The sequence below is a fragment of the Danio rerio genome, chromosome 14 (genome assembly GCF_049306965.1).
Source record: "Danio rerio strain Tuebingen ecotype United States chromosome 14, GRCz12tu, whole genome shotgun sequence".
Lineage (NCBI taxonomy): Eukaryota > Metazoa > Chordata > Actinopteri > Cypriniformes > Danionidae > Danio > Danio rerio.
Window position 1 is genome coordinate 35,551,412 of NC_133189.1, and position 20,074 is coordinate 35,571,485.

At 38.4% G+C, this 20,074-nt stretch overlaps 1 protein-coding gene across 30 annotated transcripts in view; it reads right to left on the reverse strand.

Annotated features, from left to right (window-relative positions):
* Window positions 1–20,074, reverse strand: part of mbnl3 (muscleblind-like splicing regulator 3) — a 91,036-nt gene that overhangs the window by 53,874 nt on the left and 17,088 nt on the right. For 11 of the 30 annotated variants that reach the window (XR_012389592.1, XR_012389589.1, XR_012389586.1 and 8 more), the window contains exon 2: window positions 15,993–17,096. Coding sequence is in view for 23 of the 30 variants with exons in the window: in XM_021481051.3 (XP_021336726.1) it covers window positions 15,993–16,166 (174 nt within the window). In the remaining 7 variants the exon portion in view is untranslated. 30 annotated transcript variants of the gene reach the window in all.

Sequence of the window (20,074 nt, forward strand, 5' to 3'; positions counted from 1 at the left end):
CAGTTTACCTGCCTAACCTTGTGCTTTTCCAAGTGACTTTCATGACTGCTTTTCTGTGTTTGCCTGCCTTGATCACGTACGTTATCTGTCTTTGCCCTCTTGATCTGTTTTGGACCGATTATTGTTGCATCCTCTGCCTTATTGCTACTACATCTCCTGGAATTACCCCTGTGTTTGTTGTTTGGTTTGGACTGCTTACATGTTGCCGACTCTTCACTGGTTTACCCGTTGATGTCTCTGTCTAATCCCATTAATAAACTTCTGCATATGGATTCTAACACAGCCCCAGCCTCCACATTACAATCGGTCCCTATTAAGTTCCTATTATTACACCTAGACATTTCAAATGCTGAAGCAGGCTGGGACAAAGTGAAAAAAACAATTATGGAAAAGGAAAGAAATACAATAGAATAAAACAAACATAAGTTAAACAAACTGTAGGAATAAACTTGACTTGTCGTTTAGTCAAGAGCAGTGAGTGATTTTCTCCTTGTATTTAGTTGTTTGATTAATAATATAAAAACACAGTCGGTCACAAGAATACAGTAGTGCACTGATCCTTTTAAGAGCCTCTCGGTTCCGATTTATGGTTTCACTTTCACATGTCGTTTCATTCTCAACTCTTTATCTTCAGTTATTTCATAACAAATGAGGGTTAATGTGAATAATCACTAAGCACTGCGTTTTGACACATTTTTGCATGTTTTTGAACATTAGGCATGCAGCTTGAGCTAAAATCTGTCATATGCTGAGCGCATTCACTAAACAGCATGAGTTTGCATGAAAATAGCTATTTCATGCTATTAATATTATAATAGTAAAAATCGCATATAGAAAATAGTTGTATCTAAATTAAAGTATTTTTTATAATTGTTGGAGGCCAAAATCTAAATTGAATTTTGATTAATTGTACAGCCCTAAACGTACCCTAAGTAAAGCATTTCTGATTCATAAAGATGTAGTCAGCACCCTTTAGTGAATTTGTCATCTGAAAAGTGCAACGAAACATACCTGAAGAAACATATTTGCAAATATGTAGGCTATGTCAAGAATATTCAATGAGCCCGGGCTGAAGGCTATTTTTTATCATCCTCAATCAAACAAAGCGCTTGATCTGATTGCCTAAAAAAGCAAGAGGCGACAAAAGTGACATTAACAGATAATATGATATAAATCTATACATATGTTCCAGTGTGAATAAATAGACATTAAAATGGCAGTTCTAGCGGCATCTATGTGTACAAACTGCAATATGCTGAATAACAGTTATAATCATGTTATAACTACAATAATACGCCTGGACCTGACAACAACAATTCAAGCATTCAAAAAATTTCCAGAAGACAAATCAAATACAGCCATAAGATACTGTATATTTTACAATTATCTGTGTCATAGATGTGTGATCATGACAAAAGTTATATATGTGATATTTTGAGGATTTTTTTGACAAAGATAAATATTTTGTCAATTGTTTGTTTTTTTGCTGGTGACTTGTCTGGTTTAGGCCTATCACGGTCATGAATAATATGACTCTCAAGCCACCAGTCGGTAATGACCAGTCTGTGTCATAATGAGTGATTACTAAATAACAAATTGTTTGTTTCCAACAATTTGTTCAAGCTTCCATATTCATTTAGAAACTAAGCTAGTATCTTTATGCATGAATTGCTGAATCAGTGACACTAATGATTTGCTCAAAACAGAGATAATTAGGATTGAAAAGGCTGAACGTTGTTCTGGGATGAACACATATTCCACTCATGCTTTGTTTAAAACTATTTTTACTGGCGAAACAGAAAAGGAAGTGCAAATCCTTTTATTAATAAACAATGTTGGGGAAAGCTACTTTTACATTACAATAATGAGTTACTCCCCAAAAAGTAACTAGTTATTTAGTTACTTTCTGGTTACAAAAATGTAACTAGTTATTAAGTTACTTTTTATGGTGAGTAATCCTTTTGGGTTATTTTTGTGTTACTTTTTCTTACCTGGCTGAGGCTTGATTTTTTTCAGATCTTGCAGGATTTTTTTTTTTTTTTTTAAATAGAGGAGCTCTGCAATTAACAATGCACTGTGTAAACTACATCTTCATAAAAAAAAAAAAAAAAACACACACACACATTAAAAAATAAAAAATGTAGGATGATGCTATCTTCTGAGAACTCACTGAGCCCAGAGTTATTCAAGCCGTTTTTTTGAGTTCACACTTAGCTGATGATTATTAATAAAGCATGTTTGGCATGCTGTCTGTTTGAAGGGCGAGAGAGGAATTTGAGCTCAGGTAGATCTCGAAAACCTGCTTATTTAAGCTAATGATAAAATAGGAATTGCTATGGAGAGATATACTGCTGATTTAATACCCCGTTTACACTAATGCGTTTTCGTTTTAAAACGGATACATTTTGCAACCCAAGCTCATTCTGGAAACGTAGCCCCGCGGACGTTTCTGGAGACCGCAATTTAGTAACCGGAAGTACGTAAGGCCGCGTTTAGTTTTTTCCGCCGCTCCGCCCCTCCTCTTCGCGCTCACCGGCCGACGGCTCGCCTCCGAGTGGAGGGCTTTCCCGTTCACAGCGTTGCGCCGGCGGAGCGGAGGCCCCGGAGGAGGAGGAGGAGCCGGCCGCGGGGACAGCGGTTCCGGAAATCAGGTAAGACAAAAAACGGAATCCGAAAAATAAGGGCGAGAACGTGGCGGGATCCGAAAATGCGGTCGAAATCAAAGACGAGGGCTTTTGCTTTTTTTTTTTTCTGGATGGCTTTTGCGAACCGTCGCTATGGTTTAGGGAAGGAGGAGGAGGAGGGTGGCCGAGTCGGCCGATCGGGCGGCTTTTCGCGCGAGAACGGCGCGGGCGCGAATGGCGCGCTCCCGAGAGGCGCCCAAGACGCGAAAAAGCGCGCACAGCAGCCGCTCGAATACGTACCTATAATACGTACCTATATAATATTTCAAGACAGAAGTGATGCCTGTAACAGATGTAAGCAGTCACTGGCCAATTACTTTCACATGTTTTGGTTATGTTCAAAATTAACAACCTATTGGTCTAATATTTTTTAAATTCTTTCTCAAGCTCTTAACATAATCATCACTCCTGACCCTCTGGGCTCTATTTTGACGGTCCATGCGCAGAGCGCAAAACGCAGGGCGCAAACGCTTTCAGGGCGTGTCAGAACGCATTTTTGCTAATTTAAGGACAGGAAAATCTGCTTTGCGCCGTGGCGCATGGTCTAAAAGGGTTGAGTTTATTTTCTTAATGAGTTATAGGTGTGTTTTGAGAATAAACCAATTAGAGTCTCATCTCCCATTCCCTTTAAGAGCCAGCTGCGTCGCACCAAGAGCGCATTTGCCATTTACAGGACGTAAAGTAAGTCTAAGTGGAAAAATTGAGCATTTCACTAGCAAACAGTTAACAGAATCCGAAAAATAAGGGCGAGAACGTGGCGGGATCCGAAAATGCGGTTTTGCTTTTTTTTTTTTTTTTCTGGATGGCTTTTGCGAACCGTCGCTCTGGTTTAGGGAAGGAGGAGGAGGAGGGCGGCCGAGTCGGCCGATCCGGCGGCTTTTCGCACGAGAACGGCGCGGGCGCGAATGGTGCGCTCCCGAGAGGCGCCCAAGACGCGAAAAAGCGCGCACAGCAGCCGCTCGAATACGTACCTCCCGGGACGTAAATCGCAGTCCGCAGAAACGTCCGCGGGGCTACGTTTCCACAATGAGCCCGGGTTGACATTTTGCTACAGTTATGCCATCTGTCCACACTACGCCAGAGTTTTCGAGCAACGGAAACAGAGCGTTTTGAAAACGCTGGAGAGGTTGTTTTCATTCTAAAACACTGCTGCTCTGTGTCAGTGTGGATGGGGAAAAACGGAGACATCTAAAAACTGATTGGGGCTTATCCTCAATATTAAGTAGCCTACACACAGTTCAGTCCTGCATCCTCTCCTTATAAGTGCAGACTTCGCAAGTTTGATATGGAAAACAGACTCCCGAGGACATGTCGGGTAAATCTTCAAAGGGGACAGTGTACTTTATAACCTCATTCACATCCTTTTGGATACGTTCGTTGTCTTAACAATAAAATGAAAACAAGATGAACAGCTATTTTCATTTCAATATTAACAACTTAACAGACAGCAGAAATGTTGAGGCATAGTGCTGCATATATGAGCGTCATCTTCACTGTAGGCATATTTATAACAAAACTGAGCCTGTAACAGAACTGCTTCCTTTCATTTTCATTGAAAATATGAAACATAGCCTCTCTTTTGCTGAATATCAGTTTTAATAATCAATAATGGCCATTATTAAAGTCAACGTACAATAAGTTTATACATTATAGGAAATAAAAGGTAAACAATTAGTCAATATACAGAATGTACGTGGTTACATAACTTATCTTTATCTAATGCTGTTTTAAAACCAAAATGTATAGTTTGAACGGGGCCTAAGAGCTTATCTATGGTGCCAATTGGGTTTAGTGCATTCACTTATGTCACATGTCTTTGGACGATGAGAAGAACCCGGGAAACTCGGGAGAAAGCCACATGAGCACGGGGAGAACATGTAAACTCCACACAGAAATGTCGACTGAGATCTGCCTCTTCACATTGTCTATGTTCTAGAGTCTTTTCCCAACTTCCCCTTGAAATACACAAAGCGTCAAACAACCCAATAGTTAATAACTCTCTTTTGGCAGCAGTTTAGAAAACATTTTGGTCTTCATAGTGCCTCAATTCATTAGCCAATTTCCATTAACCATTTATTCCCTCCCTCTATAATAGATTTTGTTTTTAATACTTGGTCAATGAAAGGCCTAGCCACGTTAAATGATCTGTACGATAACAATGTTTTCTCCTCCTTTTCACTATCAACTAAATTTAATCTCCCTAACAACCATCTTTTGTGTTTCTTTTAAGTGAGACATTTTGTTCAAAAACTGTTCCCCCATTTTCCTAATCTATTTGTGCCAGACACGGACTACTACAATGTTAAGTACGTCATAGGAAACATTTCACTAATGCAAAACTTTTTAGAATATTTCCACACAGAAGTGATGCCTGTAACAGATGTAAGCAGTCACCGGCCGATCACCTTCACATGTTTTGGTTATGTTCAAAATTAACAACCTATTGGTCTAATATTTTTTAAATTCTTTCTCAAGCTCTTAACATAATCATCACTCCTGACCCTCTGGGCTCTATTTTGACGGTCCATGCGCAGAGCGCAAAACGCAGGGCGCAAACGCTTTCAGGGTGTGTCAGAACGCATTTTTGCTAATTTAAGGACAGGAAAATTTGCTTTGCGCCGTGGCGCATGGTCTAAAAGGGTTGAGTTTATTTTCTTAATGAGTTATAGGTGTGTTTTGATAATAAACCAATTAGAGTCTCATCTCCCATTACCTTTAAGAGCCAGCTGCGTTCGCTGTTTACAGGACGTAAAGTAAGTCTAAGTGAAAAAAAATTGCATTTCACTAGCAAACAGTTAACAGATAATAGTTTTTTTTAACAGAAAACTGTTAAACAGAGCATCTACTGTGTGAGAATGAGAGATAATGGATCTACTTTTACATTCGCTCTTGGATAGGGAAACCTTTACGCACAGACATCAATTAGTCTATAAATAAATAATTTTGTTTGTTAAGCGCAAATATTCGTTTCAAATTTATTTCTAAATTCAGTTCTAATTTTCACCAAACGAATAAATGAACAATAATAACGAAGTGTGTTCAAAAACCTGAGTTATATCCTAAAACACATGCTGTGCCCCATATGGTCTAAAACCTGACATGTACGCAAATCTAAGCTTGTTTTTAATAAAACAAATTTAAATATGGATATAATAAATACTACTGCTAATAATAATAACATTATACAAAAGCAAATTGTTATGAATGAACTGAAAAAGCCTCCCGAGATGAAGAAGACATAAAAGCAGTGATTTTTAATATTTATGTAGGCTAGGAAAGAATATTTTTTGTAATATTTTAATCCTTTATATTTATATCCTATAGACCGGGTTTGTTTTGGTCTAATGAAAAATCTATTATAGTTTCTCAAAATAGCAACGCGCCAGCAGTGCGCCTCAGAACGCCTTCCTTCTTAGACCAGAACGCCTATGGGCGCACATATGAGCGCTAATGCATTTGCTATTTGACTATCTGACTGCCCTTTTTGGTTATCTTCCAACTCCAACTACACAAACATCACGCCGCGTCATTGTCTTTACCAACTGGCTCGTCAGGCGAGCAATTCTCCTTAAATGGAAACATGTGTCCCCTCCATCATCAGAACACTGGTTTAAAGAGGTTTTAAATTGCATCTATCTTAGGGACTGAGACGTTGTTTTAAAGGATCACTGAACTCCTTAAACAAAACATGGAGTCCCATACTGTCAGTTATTGAGAACCTTAACATTTCAGGAACTGCTGACTAGAATTTCAAAAGGGTGAAAGAGAGACTTTAAGTTCTTATTTTACATTTACATCTTCTGTTTTTACCCATATATTTATTTATATATTTTTCAGTTGGCTTACTATTTATTTATCTGTGTCTTGATTCGCTGTTGCGTACTTATTGAAGGCCTCAGAAAATAGAGAGGGGTGGGAGATGAGAGGGATGGTGTATAGAAGGGGGTAGAACAATGTAAGTTTGATTTAAGAGTTCTACAGTTTTCTTGTTCTTATTGCTATGTATTTCATGTCATCTCTTTGCTGACAGGACTTCTATTTTTCATATACATTTGTAAGTTTGTATATTATCTGGAAAAATGCAATAAAAATATTGGAATCCTCTTTTTCTTTTCAGAATAATGATAATACTTCTGTCGCAGAAACATAAGGGTCTGCCATTTTGGTTACTGTCTGTTCCTCCATTCTCTCATTGAGTGCGGGATTCAATATGACAACGATCATTTAAAGTCAGCAATTTATTATTTAAAAAGTAATTAATTAAACTAAAAGGTAAGTGGCATTCCATTTTTAAAAAGGTAACTCAAATATTACTACTTAATTTTTTTCAGTAATGCGCAACTCAAATTCCCTCAACACTGTTAATAAACTTGTATTAAGTATTATCCCATTTATTCAGGAAAACAGCTCTCTTGACTCTGAGAGCAACCAATGTGTTTTTGAAGAGAAATAGTGGAATGTTATACATTGTTATACAAAGTCAATCACCTGAACTAAAGCTGATTGAGCATGCAATTCCTTTGCTGAAGACATAACTGAAGAGAAAATGCCCCAAGAACAAGCAGAAACTAAAGACAGTTGCAGTAGAGGCCTGGCAGAGCATCATCAGGGATGAAACCCAGCGTCTGTTGATGTCTATGCCTTCCTGAATTCAGGGTGTAATTACTGCAAAGGGCTTGCAACCAATTATTAAAAAGTGAAAGTTTGATTTATGATTTTTATTCTGTCCCATTACGTTTGGTCCCTTAACTAGTGGGAGGCACATTTGCAAACTGTTGTAATTCCTACAGCAGTGATTTGTATGTAAATAACGTCAAATTAAAGTTGACAGTCTGCAGTTAAAGCACATCTTTATTCATTTAATTTCAAACCCATTGTGTTGGTGTATAGAGCCAAAATTTTTAGAATGGAGTCGATGTCCCAATATTTATGGCACTATATAATACACATATATTTTTAGTGTTTAACCATATTCTTCCAGGTTGTATCACTCACAGAATACTTTTTATCTCTTGTTTGTTTGCAAAATGAGTGAAATACTCGATGATGTCAGCTCACACGCCATTAAAAATGACAATTATACAATAAATATCTCACAAACCCTAGTAACAACTTTCCGCTTCATGCAAACCTCTTCTTAGTACTTCAGCAGGCATCATTACATCTCTTGGGTGACAAAAACATCATGAGGCATTAAACTGCAAAGAGTTTCTCTCATTTAATTCCTCCAGCTTTTATCTCCTCCCTCTCTCAGTCATAACAGCAATCCAACCCTGTGATTTCAGATAGTGACGGCTGGGCACTTTTACTGTTCTGATAAAAACAATCAAACAATTGGATGAGCAAGTAATCTACACAGGTCACTGGCGCCCAGTGTTAACAACTATAACGCGCTTCAGAGGGATTACTGTATCCAGTCGACTGACGCTGTTGCTAGGCCTCATGTAGCCTCTCTCTCTCTCACTCACTCACTCATCCTCCTCCTCCTCCTCAGTTCCCTCACACATGATGCACACAGCCAAAAAATGGCCAAATAATACATTGTAGCTCAATATAAGAGGAGACAGCTGCTGCACTCAGACAGAGAGGGCCTTGTGTGGCTCTTGCGCTGCACATAAACACATACACAGCAATATAAACACACAAACACATTTGTTGTGCTCATAGCGCCAAGGTTAATGTGAGTCCTGATTGACCCGCAGGTCCAGAGTGCTGCTTACTGAGATCTCAGTAACATGGACAATGTACAATAAACACGTGATAAAACTTACATTTCAGCCTATGAATCAATCAGCAAGCAGATTATTGCTGTAAAGTGTTTTAAAGGGACAGTTCACACAAAAATTTTACAATTAGCTATGGGAAGATAACCAGGAACAAGGATTACCGTGGTTTGAAAAAGTCAAGGTTTTAAAAACATCAACGTTTTTGTTATACTGTTTCAGTGGTATAAGCAAGTTTTGTTTGGGATTTTTTTTTACATGTTTTTCACAACTATTTTATTTTAATTTCTTTTTAGGGCAACAATATCTACCGCAGAAAAGAAACCTTTACATCAAAAGCTACTGGTCCAAAATATTTTAAATGTTTTTTTGAAATAAAATATACTGTTTAATGGAGGGGGAAGTTGTTGTTGTTAACCCAAACATTTTAAAAGAACTTATTTTGAAGCAGTAATCACAATACCGTGATACTGTGAAATTTTTATCCAAGGTTACCTTCAGAATGTTATACCGACCTATGCCTATTTACAATCTTTCTGAGCATATTAAAGGAGATATAAAAAGGAGATATAAAAGGAGATATTACAATATAAGATATTATAATATAATTGTGTTGTTGTTGCTTTTCATGCAATTGCACTGGGAAATGTTGATGGGAAACTCCTAGAAAGTACTCAAAAGTAAAATGAATGCATCTAAAAAGTTAATAAGGGGGTTACATGTTGTGTTTTCTAAAGCTGTGTTTTCAACAGCTCCATGAATGAAACAAAATCAAGTTTCAAGAGTTCACTTAGCTTCCCGGTTCTTAGCTGATGGTTGATTATAAAGGGTGTTTGGCATGTTGTCCCGGGAGAGAGCCCTAAGCTCGGCAGATCCTCGGGCCGGTCGCACACCAGAAGCGCTGCTAGGCGACGGGCAGCGGCATGCATTTTAGAATTCATAAGTCAGCGGCTGTCCGCGGCGCCCAGCCACGACTTATGACTGTTCATATTTCTGCCATGCCACAAAGTGGCATTTGAATAGTTTCATTTTAAATAACATGCAAATGTGCGTGTCTGGTGTGTGATATTATCAACTGTCATATGCGCACCGCGCCGCGGCTCTGAGCAGCGCATCCACTGTGTGACGCACTTAAGAAGCATGAAGGGGTGCATTAAAGGCACACATAAGTAAGCGTTGTCACACCATCGCTAAATGTTTAATTGTAAACAACTTCAAGGGATACAGATGTCAGCAATGTCAGGCGTTTGTTATTGTAGCTTATAAAAGGCAAAGTGCGCAGTACTACACATGCAGTGTAATCGAAAGCAACTCACTTTATCAACATGCAAGATCACATTCATCTAATTTGCTTAATCTAAGTATTCTAAAGTATGGCTATATTTTACCAGCAAGGATTTCGACACACCAACATGCAGCAAATGTTTTACAAAAGTTGCGTGTAAGGGGGGAAACACGTCAAACTTAAGAAATGTGAGGGCTCATGGAATTAACTTAAAGGTGAGGAATGGACTGTCTTTAACAGCTTGTGACATCATCAGGCACATTATCTGAAAATCTTTACATGGACACTAATACTCTGATTTTAATATGATTAAGATAATACTCTGATCATGAGTCTACTATGTAAACAGTGACTTTTGATTATCTTAAAGGACCACAGACACAAACTGCAGAGAAAACATTTATAGGCTGGTGACACAATGACATTGATGGATCTACAGTATGTGTTAAAACATGTCAATGGGAATCATGAATGTAACAGTAAAAAAGCAGCTCATGTAAACACCTGAATCATATTATTGTCTTATTCAGATTAAGGCAAAACATTAGATCATTGATGTCCATGAAAAAGTAGTCACGAGCCCCAATCCCAAAAAAAAGGTGTTCCCTGATTTTGATGACAGCCTTTCCACAGCTTAGTAGTGAGCTAATGTAATGTTAATAGCATATTGCAAATCTTGCATTTATGCTAACAAACAAATGATCAAAATAAATATATTAATGCAATTCAAATAAATAAAATATGAATTCATGTTTACTTTAAACGTATTATAAGTATAAATTTATATTGTTCAACTATAAGGATATATATACATTTTTGTCAATTAATTTTGTGGCTAAAAAGTATTGGTTCAGGCAGCATTTTGGCACCGGTACCATTTTAAAAGTATCGATTTAGCTCTGGTATCGAAAAAAAAAAACGATACCCAACCCTATCTATGATGTTGATTTAGTTTTGTCAGTTTACTTATGTTACATGGGTTTGGTCTGTGGGAGAACACCGGAGAGCCCGTAAAAACCCACGCATACACGGGGAGAACATGCAAACACAGAAATGCCAACTTGGCCAGGTAAGATCAGAGCCAGTGACATTCTTGCTGTGAGGTAATAATGCTAACCATTGGGCCTTTGTGCCACCATGACAAGGAAAGAGGAGGAGTAGGGGTGGAAGGGGAGATTCTTCAAGACGAAGATGGCTAATTGTAAGATACTCTGATTATTTTTAGTGATTTAGGAATCGTCTGGTTGGTGAATCATGCGTTAGCTAATGAGGACCAGCTGCTATCAATCATAAGCGCGTGCTCCTCTCCAAATTAGTTTACAAATAAACTTCACTTGAAAAGACCAAGAAGTCATAATTCACTCCATTTACTTGTTTCAAACCTTTATGAGTTTCTTTTTTCAGTTGAATGCAAAAGGCGATATTTTGAAGAGGAGTCTTTGTTTTACTTTAGAAGCCAATGGTTATAGGTTTTTAGTGATCTTCAAAATATCTTCTTTATTGTGCAACAGAATAAAAGAAACTTAACACATTTTTGGATAAACTTCTAGTTTGAGTTGATTCACTCACTACAATTCTGCAACACAAAAGCTGTCTGATTCAGATTCAGATTTAATTCACTAATCAGTCAAACTGATTTGTTGATAGATCAGTTTTTTAGTTCAAACTCACTGACTCTATAATGCAGTCGCACCACAATTTCTGGAAAGATCTGTGACTGATATTTTTTTAAATATGACTCATACACCTACCAACTCTTTATTTCAAAAGTCAGTGATACTGTAAATACAGAATAAATGTCATTTAAACCGTTTTCTTTTAAATATGTTATAATTTATGTATTTTAAAATGAATTTTCAGCACTCATTACACCGGTCTTCAATGTTGCATGCTTCAGAAATCATTTCAATATGCATATTTGATGCACAAGACACATGATATGAAAGAACATATTTGATACTTAAGACACAAGAAAGAAATGCAACCCTTGAGACAAAACTAGACAGGAACTTTTACCACCTTACAAAACGAAATAAATAATAATGTAGACTTTGCATGCATGCTTTTGTATGCTTTCATCTGTATTTCGTATTGTCTGAAAGATATCCGCATGGGGAAAACTACAGTAATTTATAATAAACATGTTTTTGAAGCACATAGTAAAGTGTATAATGTGTACAACTCTTTGTTAATGAATGCTACAGAATGTTGTAGCATAGTAAACTGATTAACTGTAATAAATACTGTAACATTACTGTAAACTGTGGTGCTGTGATGGTGTATAATTATAGTGTAGAAAACTAAAGCCTACTGAATAATTTGTTTACTGCAGTAGTGTCGTACCACAGCAACAATATACTTACTTTGACCATTAAATTCAAGTAATTATCTATAGTATGCTTCCAAACACTTGTAACATAGGCCTCAAACTCAATTCCTGGAGGGCCGCAGCTCTGCACAGTTGTGCTCCAAACCTAATCAAACAGTATCTAGAAGTATCTAGTGGTCTTGAACACCTTGATTGGTTGAATCAGCTGTATTTGATTAGGATTAAAGCAAAACTGTGGAAAGCTGCGGCCCTCCAGGAATTGAGTTTGAGATATGTGATTATTTTGTATTTATATCTCCTTTGAAATATGGTATAAATCACAAAAAACACTGTCTCCCATTCAGTTTTTTACTTCCAGACCTCCATCTGAGTTATGTGTGCCACCAGAACCACTTGACTGAAAACAGGCTATACTGTTTCAGAAGATATTGAATAGGTCTAGGGAGTCTAACAGTATTTGTGTACAGAAAATTAAAGTAAAATGCAAAAAATGCTTTTCTTACTTTGTTTTATCTTGTTTCTAGTCCACAAGTCAAAAAAAAATCTTAAACCAACTAAAAATAATTGTTCAGTTTTCACTGTCAGAAGAAATATTAGGAGATTTTGCTTGTTTTAAGGAAATTATCTGCTTTAAATGGGTTTGGTGAAATAATTTACTCAGTTTTCACTCTGAAATGGAGATATTTAGACTAGAAACCAGACAAAAATTCTAAAAAATGTTTTTGCATGAATCAAATAAATTCCACATAATCACAGGGATTAAATACAATTCAGATTGGACATTGTATATTTTTGCGATGTGACTATTGCTTATGTGCACGTTGTGATATTGCTGCTGAAATATAGTATATTTTTCTAAGTTTTTCTTTCTGGTATTTTAAAGAACAAAAACTGTAACCACTGACTTCCATAGCAGGAAAAACAAATACCATGGAAGTCAACGGTTAAAGGTTTCCAAATGTTTTTAGAGTTTCTTCTTTTGTGTTAAACAGAAAAAATAAACTAAAACTCAAACAGATTTGTAACAAGTAAAGAGTCAGTAAATGATGACAGATCTTCATTTTTGGGTGAACTACCTTTTTTAAGATGTCAAAACTCCAGTATCAATTCTCTGGAACTGCATGGGGAAAAAAACATTAAAATTCCTTAAAACAGTTTTTGAGTTCCACAGAAAACAGTCATACAAGTGTGGCTTAAGGGTGAGTTGAAAATTATGACAGGATTGACTGAATTGCTTCTTTCATTACTGTGCTTCTATGACTTTCTCACACTTTCAAAGAAAATTATTTACACAAAAAGTACCAAAAATCACCTTGAAGCACTTTGAGTAGGATCTTACAGTATTTGCACACTTTTTGGATATATAGTGGAATTCCTAGCACTTTGGAGCACCATATAAGCATTAGCTAACATGGGTGCCACACACAATTAAGTACACAATTGAATTGTAATTGAGAAGCAACAAATCAGTTTTATCTGTTTTGTTTTTGATGATATACAAAACAATTATGAGTGTATTGTTTTGATTGTTCTTATAAAGTCCTTGAATTGTTAATTTAACTTCCGTATTTGTTTATTGATGGATGTGTTTTGTATTTTATAATACATTTTATTTATACAATTTCTGGATTTCGATCAGGGTTGTGTGATTAATCGAAATCGAATCGCATTTTGAAACATTGTGATTAGTAATTAAATTCATTTTTTAAATTCCCCCGCCCAAAGTAAATGAGTGTGTGACAGTCTTACTAGTCAATTGAGCGAGCTCACGTTTATTCTGCCCAATCAGAATTGCACAACCGAACTACAACCACGTAAAAAAAAAAAAGAAATCAAACTGGAAATCGCTGACAAGTGGGATGATGGCGTCTACTACTTCAGAAGCATCAATAGACGAATTAATATCAATGAAAACCAGCATTTGTAATATGGGAATATTTTGGTTTTAAAGTCACAGACACCGAACAAAAACAGGTAACATTTTTAAGAGCTGTTGCAGAATTGTTGCCATGGCTTACAGATTATTGAGCTGAAGCTTGACTTAAAATTAAATCATAAATCAAATCGCAAAATCTGTCATAAATAAATAAAAAATTTTTAAAAAGTAGAAAAAAAAAAAAAAAAAAAATCGCAATTAGATACTTTCCTAAATTTCGATGTTTGTTTGTTTTGTGTACCTATTGTGTAAAATCTGTATGTAAATCTGTATGTAAATTTGAAAACTGCAATAAAAACTAAATGAGAAAAAAGTAATACCAAACAAACTCCCAGGATTTATTAAGCTTTTTCTCAATAAGATTACATTATTAAAAAAATAATAATGATATTTTCAAACAACAGACTCAAATTCGATGTTATTTAACTGTCCCTTGATGACTGACAGAACTGTCCAAGCAATTTTTGTGCCTATATCAAGGCTATTCAATTAGTTTGTCATGGGGCCCAGTTCATGAAAAGCATCCCAAATGAGGGGCTGGAGAGATATGACTTGCAATATAAGTGATGACACAACAGCATATAAGAGCCCATATGTTGTAGTTTTGCTCCTTAAGACACCCAAGTTGTATTTTTCTACATTAAAATGTTAATATGTTGTATTTTAAAACTACATAATATCAGTGCATTGTACAATGTGGCTTTTTTTTTTTTACAAACATTCTAATGTTGTATTTCAAAGCAGTGCATTGCTTAAATAGGCTTCTTCTACATTCAGACACATTCATATGTTATGTTTTGAACTGCATTACAATTATAGATGCAACAATTAAAGATTTTGGTTGTACAATTATATAGTCTGAAGAATAATCATGGTTTCATGGTTATCATGTTTAATGTTTATTTAAGCTTTATATTAGGTAATTATTTAAATGAACTGTTGTTATCATCTGCGTTCACACATACATAATATTTTTAATAAATTGCAATAATTTGTCTAACATATCTTTAGTTTACATTGCACCGAAAACCACACACAACTCTCAACGCTACGGCTTGAGATGTTTTCTACTCTGTCTGAAAGGCGTGAGCGTTTCGCTCCGCTTGCGCGCGCATGCATTCTTGCATTGGAAATACCGAACATGCACGTGGAAAAGACGCAATTTGTGTATGGCCCGCTGCTATAGTAATACAGTGTGCATGCACAGGTGGCATAACTTTGTTTAATTGTAGCGGTTTTGTTCCGTGCAACAGAAACATGGCGTTGAGAAGCCTTTAAGCTTAAGTATCCAAATGTTTTCGGCTGCTCGTGCCACTCGCTTAATGTCAGGTGACATTAGACTGCAGCTTGTGCTGTATTGAACAGATGCATGCCACTTTATAACTATAGTGGCCAGTTTTAGACTGAACTAAATTTATTTTTAATGTCTTGGTCACACTATTTGGAGGGCTGGAACAAATTGCCTCGAGGGCCAAGTTTGGCCTGCAGGCCGACAAATTAAATAGCCCTGGCCTATATGATGACCATGACACTTTCAAATAAAAGCAGCATTAAAAAACCACCATGGACTGCTCCTTAGATAGATTTTAGCGTGCATTTTGGATAAACCATGGAACTATTAGCACTTTGGACCACATAAATACTCAGGGATGTACACACTCCCAACAGTCATTGGCAGTCCATCAATACGTATAAAAATGGTGTCATTTGCGAAGAGTAACCTAATAGTTGAATCTCCTTGACATTCCCATAGTGCAGCTATGATACTTTTCGTCACAGTTGACCAATCTATGAGCAGAGGTTGCAGTGTTTTAGGCTGACACAATCATAGAGTCAAAGGCTGATTTCAAGACATCAGCAGGAGAGAGAGAGAGAGAGATCGCTACTCAGCAAAAGATCCTTGAGGTGTTACGATGTTTGACAAAATTAACAAACAGCGTGTCTGAGTAATCAAATTTGCACTAAAACATCACATAATGCTATAATTGTGAATATATCAGCAAACAAACTCTAGTGTTGAGTGCATCTGAGTTACCTTGAGTGAGTCGAAGCAGGCGATGACGCGGCCGTTCTCCACATGGCAGGTTCGAGAGGGGTGAGCAAACTTGCATTCGCTGTCCGAGCGTGAGCAAGTTCCTCTCTGGAACTCTCTGCAGACCTCCAGCGTCAGCCACTTGGTGTCGCGGCCCATGGTCACATTGACAGCCATGGCGGTCCCTCTGCAAGCGGTGGGTGAGCAGAGGCCTGGGGTGGGGCAGCCAGGCGTGATAAAGCACAAAGGCTTCAAAAAATCAGCACAGTGGCAAGGAGATCCACAGTTTAGTCTAGAAACAAAAACCAAACTCTCACAAACAGAAAGGGAGCATACTCTAGTGACCGACCAACCAAAGCGGAAGTATGACAAGAATATGAGATCAGCTTAAAGTCAGGTAGGGAGAGTGAGGAATCCAGAGGACTGAGGTGGGGTAGGTCACTGTGACATGCTGCGGTGCATCTTCGGCTGTCGTCCAGAAAAACAAAGCATTAAATGTAGAGTAGAGCGACACTTTCTGTATGTCTGCAGTGATCGCCCCACCGTCTAGACTCTGGAGATCTGGGTTTAAAATAGCCCTCTTGCATTGATGTAAAATGGACTTTCTCTTATTTTAGGCTTTCGAAACCCCCTTGCCCGATGCCATAGTTGCAGCAGTCCCTAAAGATGCTCTCGCATGACTGGGTCACAAGGGATGGCGAGCTTGCAAAAGAAAAAAAAAACTTTCAGATCTTAAAAGGGAAACTAACTGACTGGAGTCCTTGTATAAAAAGGTGAAATGGTGAGCAGGCAAAGTTGAATCGGGAACAGGCAAATGGGTTGATTGACTGTCAGGGTGAAATATAGCCCGAGCCAAGGCCAAGCGCACACGCGTGCTCTCTGGAGTCAGCAGGGAAGAGAGAGCACTCTGAAGCGGAGACCAGCCAGGACGGGAGTGCAGACGCAGACAAGGGCTTCCGCAGCATCCAGATGAGGCACTTTATGGTGATGCGAGTCTTCTTTCACTTGAATCGCTTTCTCATCCCTGCCGCTTTCCCTGCGTCCCTTTCATCGGACTGTGACTTGTCTTCACGCACTTCTAAGATAGTCCTCTTGCGGATGGAGAACCTGACAAAAACAAAAAAACAAAGGCAACAAACTCAGTTAAGTTGTGAAATACAAGTGGAAGATAACAAAGCAAATGCCTGAAGCTGCAGCTGTTTATGTTGCAAACCTTCAACTGGGGAATACAGAGGTGAACGATAAACAGAGAGAGGCTGAAAGCGCATGGCAGAAAGCGCGAGTGAGAGAGTGCACGAGAGGTAGAGGAGGAGTGCAGACAGGAGGCAGGCAGCAATGCAAAGGAAAGGGCAGGCTGTGTCTTGATTAAGAGATAGAGAGAGGGAGGGAAAAGAGGGAGGAGGCAGGGAAAGGACAGAGAGAAAAAGAGAGAGAGAGAGAGAGCACATGGGACACAGCAACGTCACTTTATGACTCTAAAGTGACAAAGTTAGCCCCAAACATAACAGTGCTCAATGCAGAGGCCATAAACTATGTGGTGATCGCACGCTCTCTGAGTTTCTGAACGCGGCTTTTGTGAGAGAAAAAGAAAGTAGAGCAAGTGAGAGGAAGGGCAAATCCCCATAGCTGCAGCTTTTGAGCACGGAACACTACAGCAGCCAATCAGCAGCTGAGCTGCAACCTGCCAAGGTGGATCGGCCAATCGGGGGAGGCTAATATATCGATCGTTAGTCTCCCCACCCTCTTTGTCATTGCACTGCTCCTTGGCTGAATCCGAAGGAGAGTCTCTCCTGGAGCATTAACGGGAAGGTTCTGACACAGGCGATCACTGCGCCATCTTACTGGAGTCACAGGTGGGAGAATGAAGGGAACAGAAAGGACAAGTGAATGGATCGTTATCGCATTCATTCTGCACGTGGTGATGTGAAAAAAGGGGGAGCAGCACCACAGGGGGATGTGAGTGGGTGTCTTGGGTGGGTCTGACAGCTGATATGCCGTCCCTTGAGAGAGATAGGGAGACAGTACAGTGAAGAATAATCAATGGTGTGATGACCAAGCATACTCAAACCGATGCGGGAGGGAGAGAGGGAGGGAGGGATGGATAAACAAATATCAGGATGGCAAAATGAAAACAAATAAAGCAGAGGTGAACAAGCAGACAGCGAAGGGATTAGAGGAGAGGTTAAGGCAGATATTATCTGTCCCCATGTCTCACAGCGACAGACACAGACGGAGAAGGCGGCAGGTTGAAGGGGTGAGGGGGGGGTTAGTGCGCGTGATCGGAGCACGCAGACAGACGCTCCAGAAGGAGAGCAATGCGGTTAGAAAGATCGGGAGAGAAAATGAGGGAGAGAGGATGGAAATTAAATTAATGACACCCACCTCCAGATACAAGAACAAAGGCACTAAATGCAGTGCAACGTAACACCACGCAAGGCAGAAAGTAGGTTTTACAGCAGGCTGACGTGCAAACCCTCCCCCAATATCAGCCCTACAGTAAGATCGATGAAGACGCCCCCCCAGGGACCGCGGACCAGCATCGAGCGGTTCGTCAGCACTGAAGTTAGCACATCTCTGTCTCAGAGCAGCATGGTACTTCAGCCACACCTGCTTCCTGCACACACACACACACACACACACCAGCGAAAGGCCAATTATCTGATTTATATGTAAGCAGGTGAACGGAGAGGTGATCCGTGAAAAGAACATGTGGCTGTGACGTCAGTCGCTGTGTCTGAGTCCCTCCGCAGACGCCGCTATTACCCTAATATGTAGTACAAGCGCCGCCTGCCCAACAATCTCTAATCCCCCTTGAAATGATAATCAACGTTACTTCTCAAATTGGATGATTTTTATCTACGTGATTTGTAAAGCTAACGATCACACACACCACAAAACAATGGGACAGTTAAAAATAAATGTCTCAAACTGATTTCACAACGTGATTAAGTCAATTATTAACGCAAATTAGAGCAACAAAGCACAACTTGACTAGTTGGTGTAGGCCTGGCCTAGTTATTACAAGCGGAAATTACTGTACAGGCATGAAAGCAGATAGCACTAGATGAAAGTGTAATAGTTTCATTTAGAAGGACCACTAAATTAAAAAAGCAAAAGCAAAACAAGAGTGTTAAAAAAGCTAATTTTGACAGTAGGTTACTATTTTTACTATCTTTAAACAGAAATATATGTATATGTATATATATTTGTCAAACATTTGTGTAACAACACACAATTCAGAACAAGAATCATTTGATGGCACACTACAAGAGTCAAAATATCATAATGCAGTCCTAAAATTCTAATCTATTGTAATTATACATTTTTATATTTTGTCATTGTCGATCTTAGATGATGATGATTATTATTATAAGCCAGTATCATATGATGGCAAGTGTAATATACACTTACTGGCCACTTTATTAGGCACACCTTACCAGTACAGTGTTGGGTCCTCTTTTGCCTTCAGAACTGCCTTAATCAGTGGTATAGATTCAACAAGATACTGGAAATATTCCTCAGAGACTTTAGTCATTATTGACATGATAGCATCATGCAGTTGCTGCAGATTTATTGGCTGCACATCCATGATATGAATCTCTCGTTCCACCACATCCCAAAGGTGCTCTATTGGAAATCACAGTAGATCAGAAGTTTCTGAAATACTCAGACCAGCCTGTTTGGCACCAACAACCATGCCACATTCAAAGTAACTTAAATCACCTTTCTTTCCCATTCTAATGCTCAGTTTGAACATAGATCATCTTGACCATGTCTACATGCCTAAATGCATTGAGTTGCTGCCATGTGATTGGCTGATTAGAAATTTGCATTAACAAGCAGTTGGACAGGTGTACCTAATAAAGTGGCCGATGAGTGCAAATGATAAGTGAGAAACATAAGCACTGACGTATTTAAAAAACGTTATATAAACTAATATCAATACCTAAAGAAAAATTAAAAGCAACTGATATGTTATTGATAAACTGCATCACGCATCCCCTATATTTTACTCTAACCAGCACTAATCAGATAATTTATGCCTTCTTAAACCATCTGAATGGTGCAAGAATGAATCAGATTTT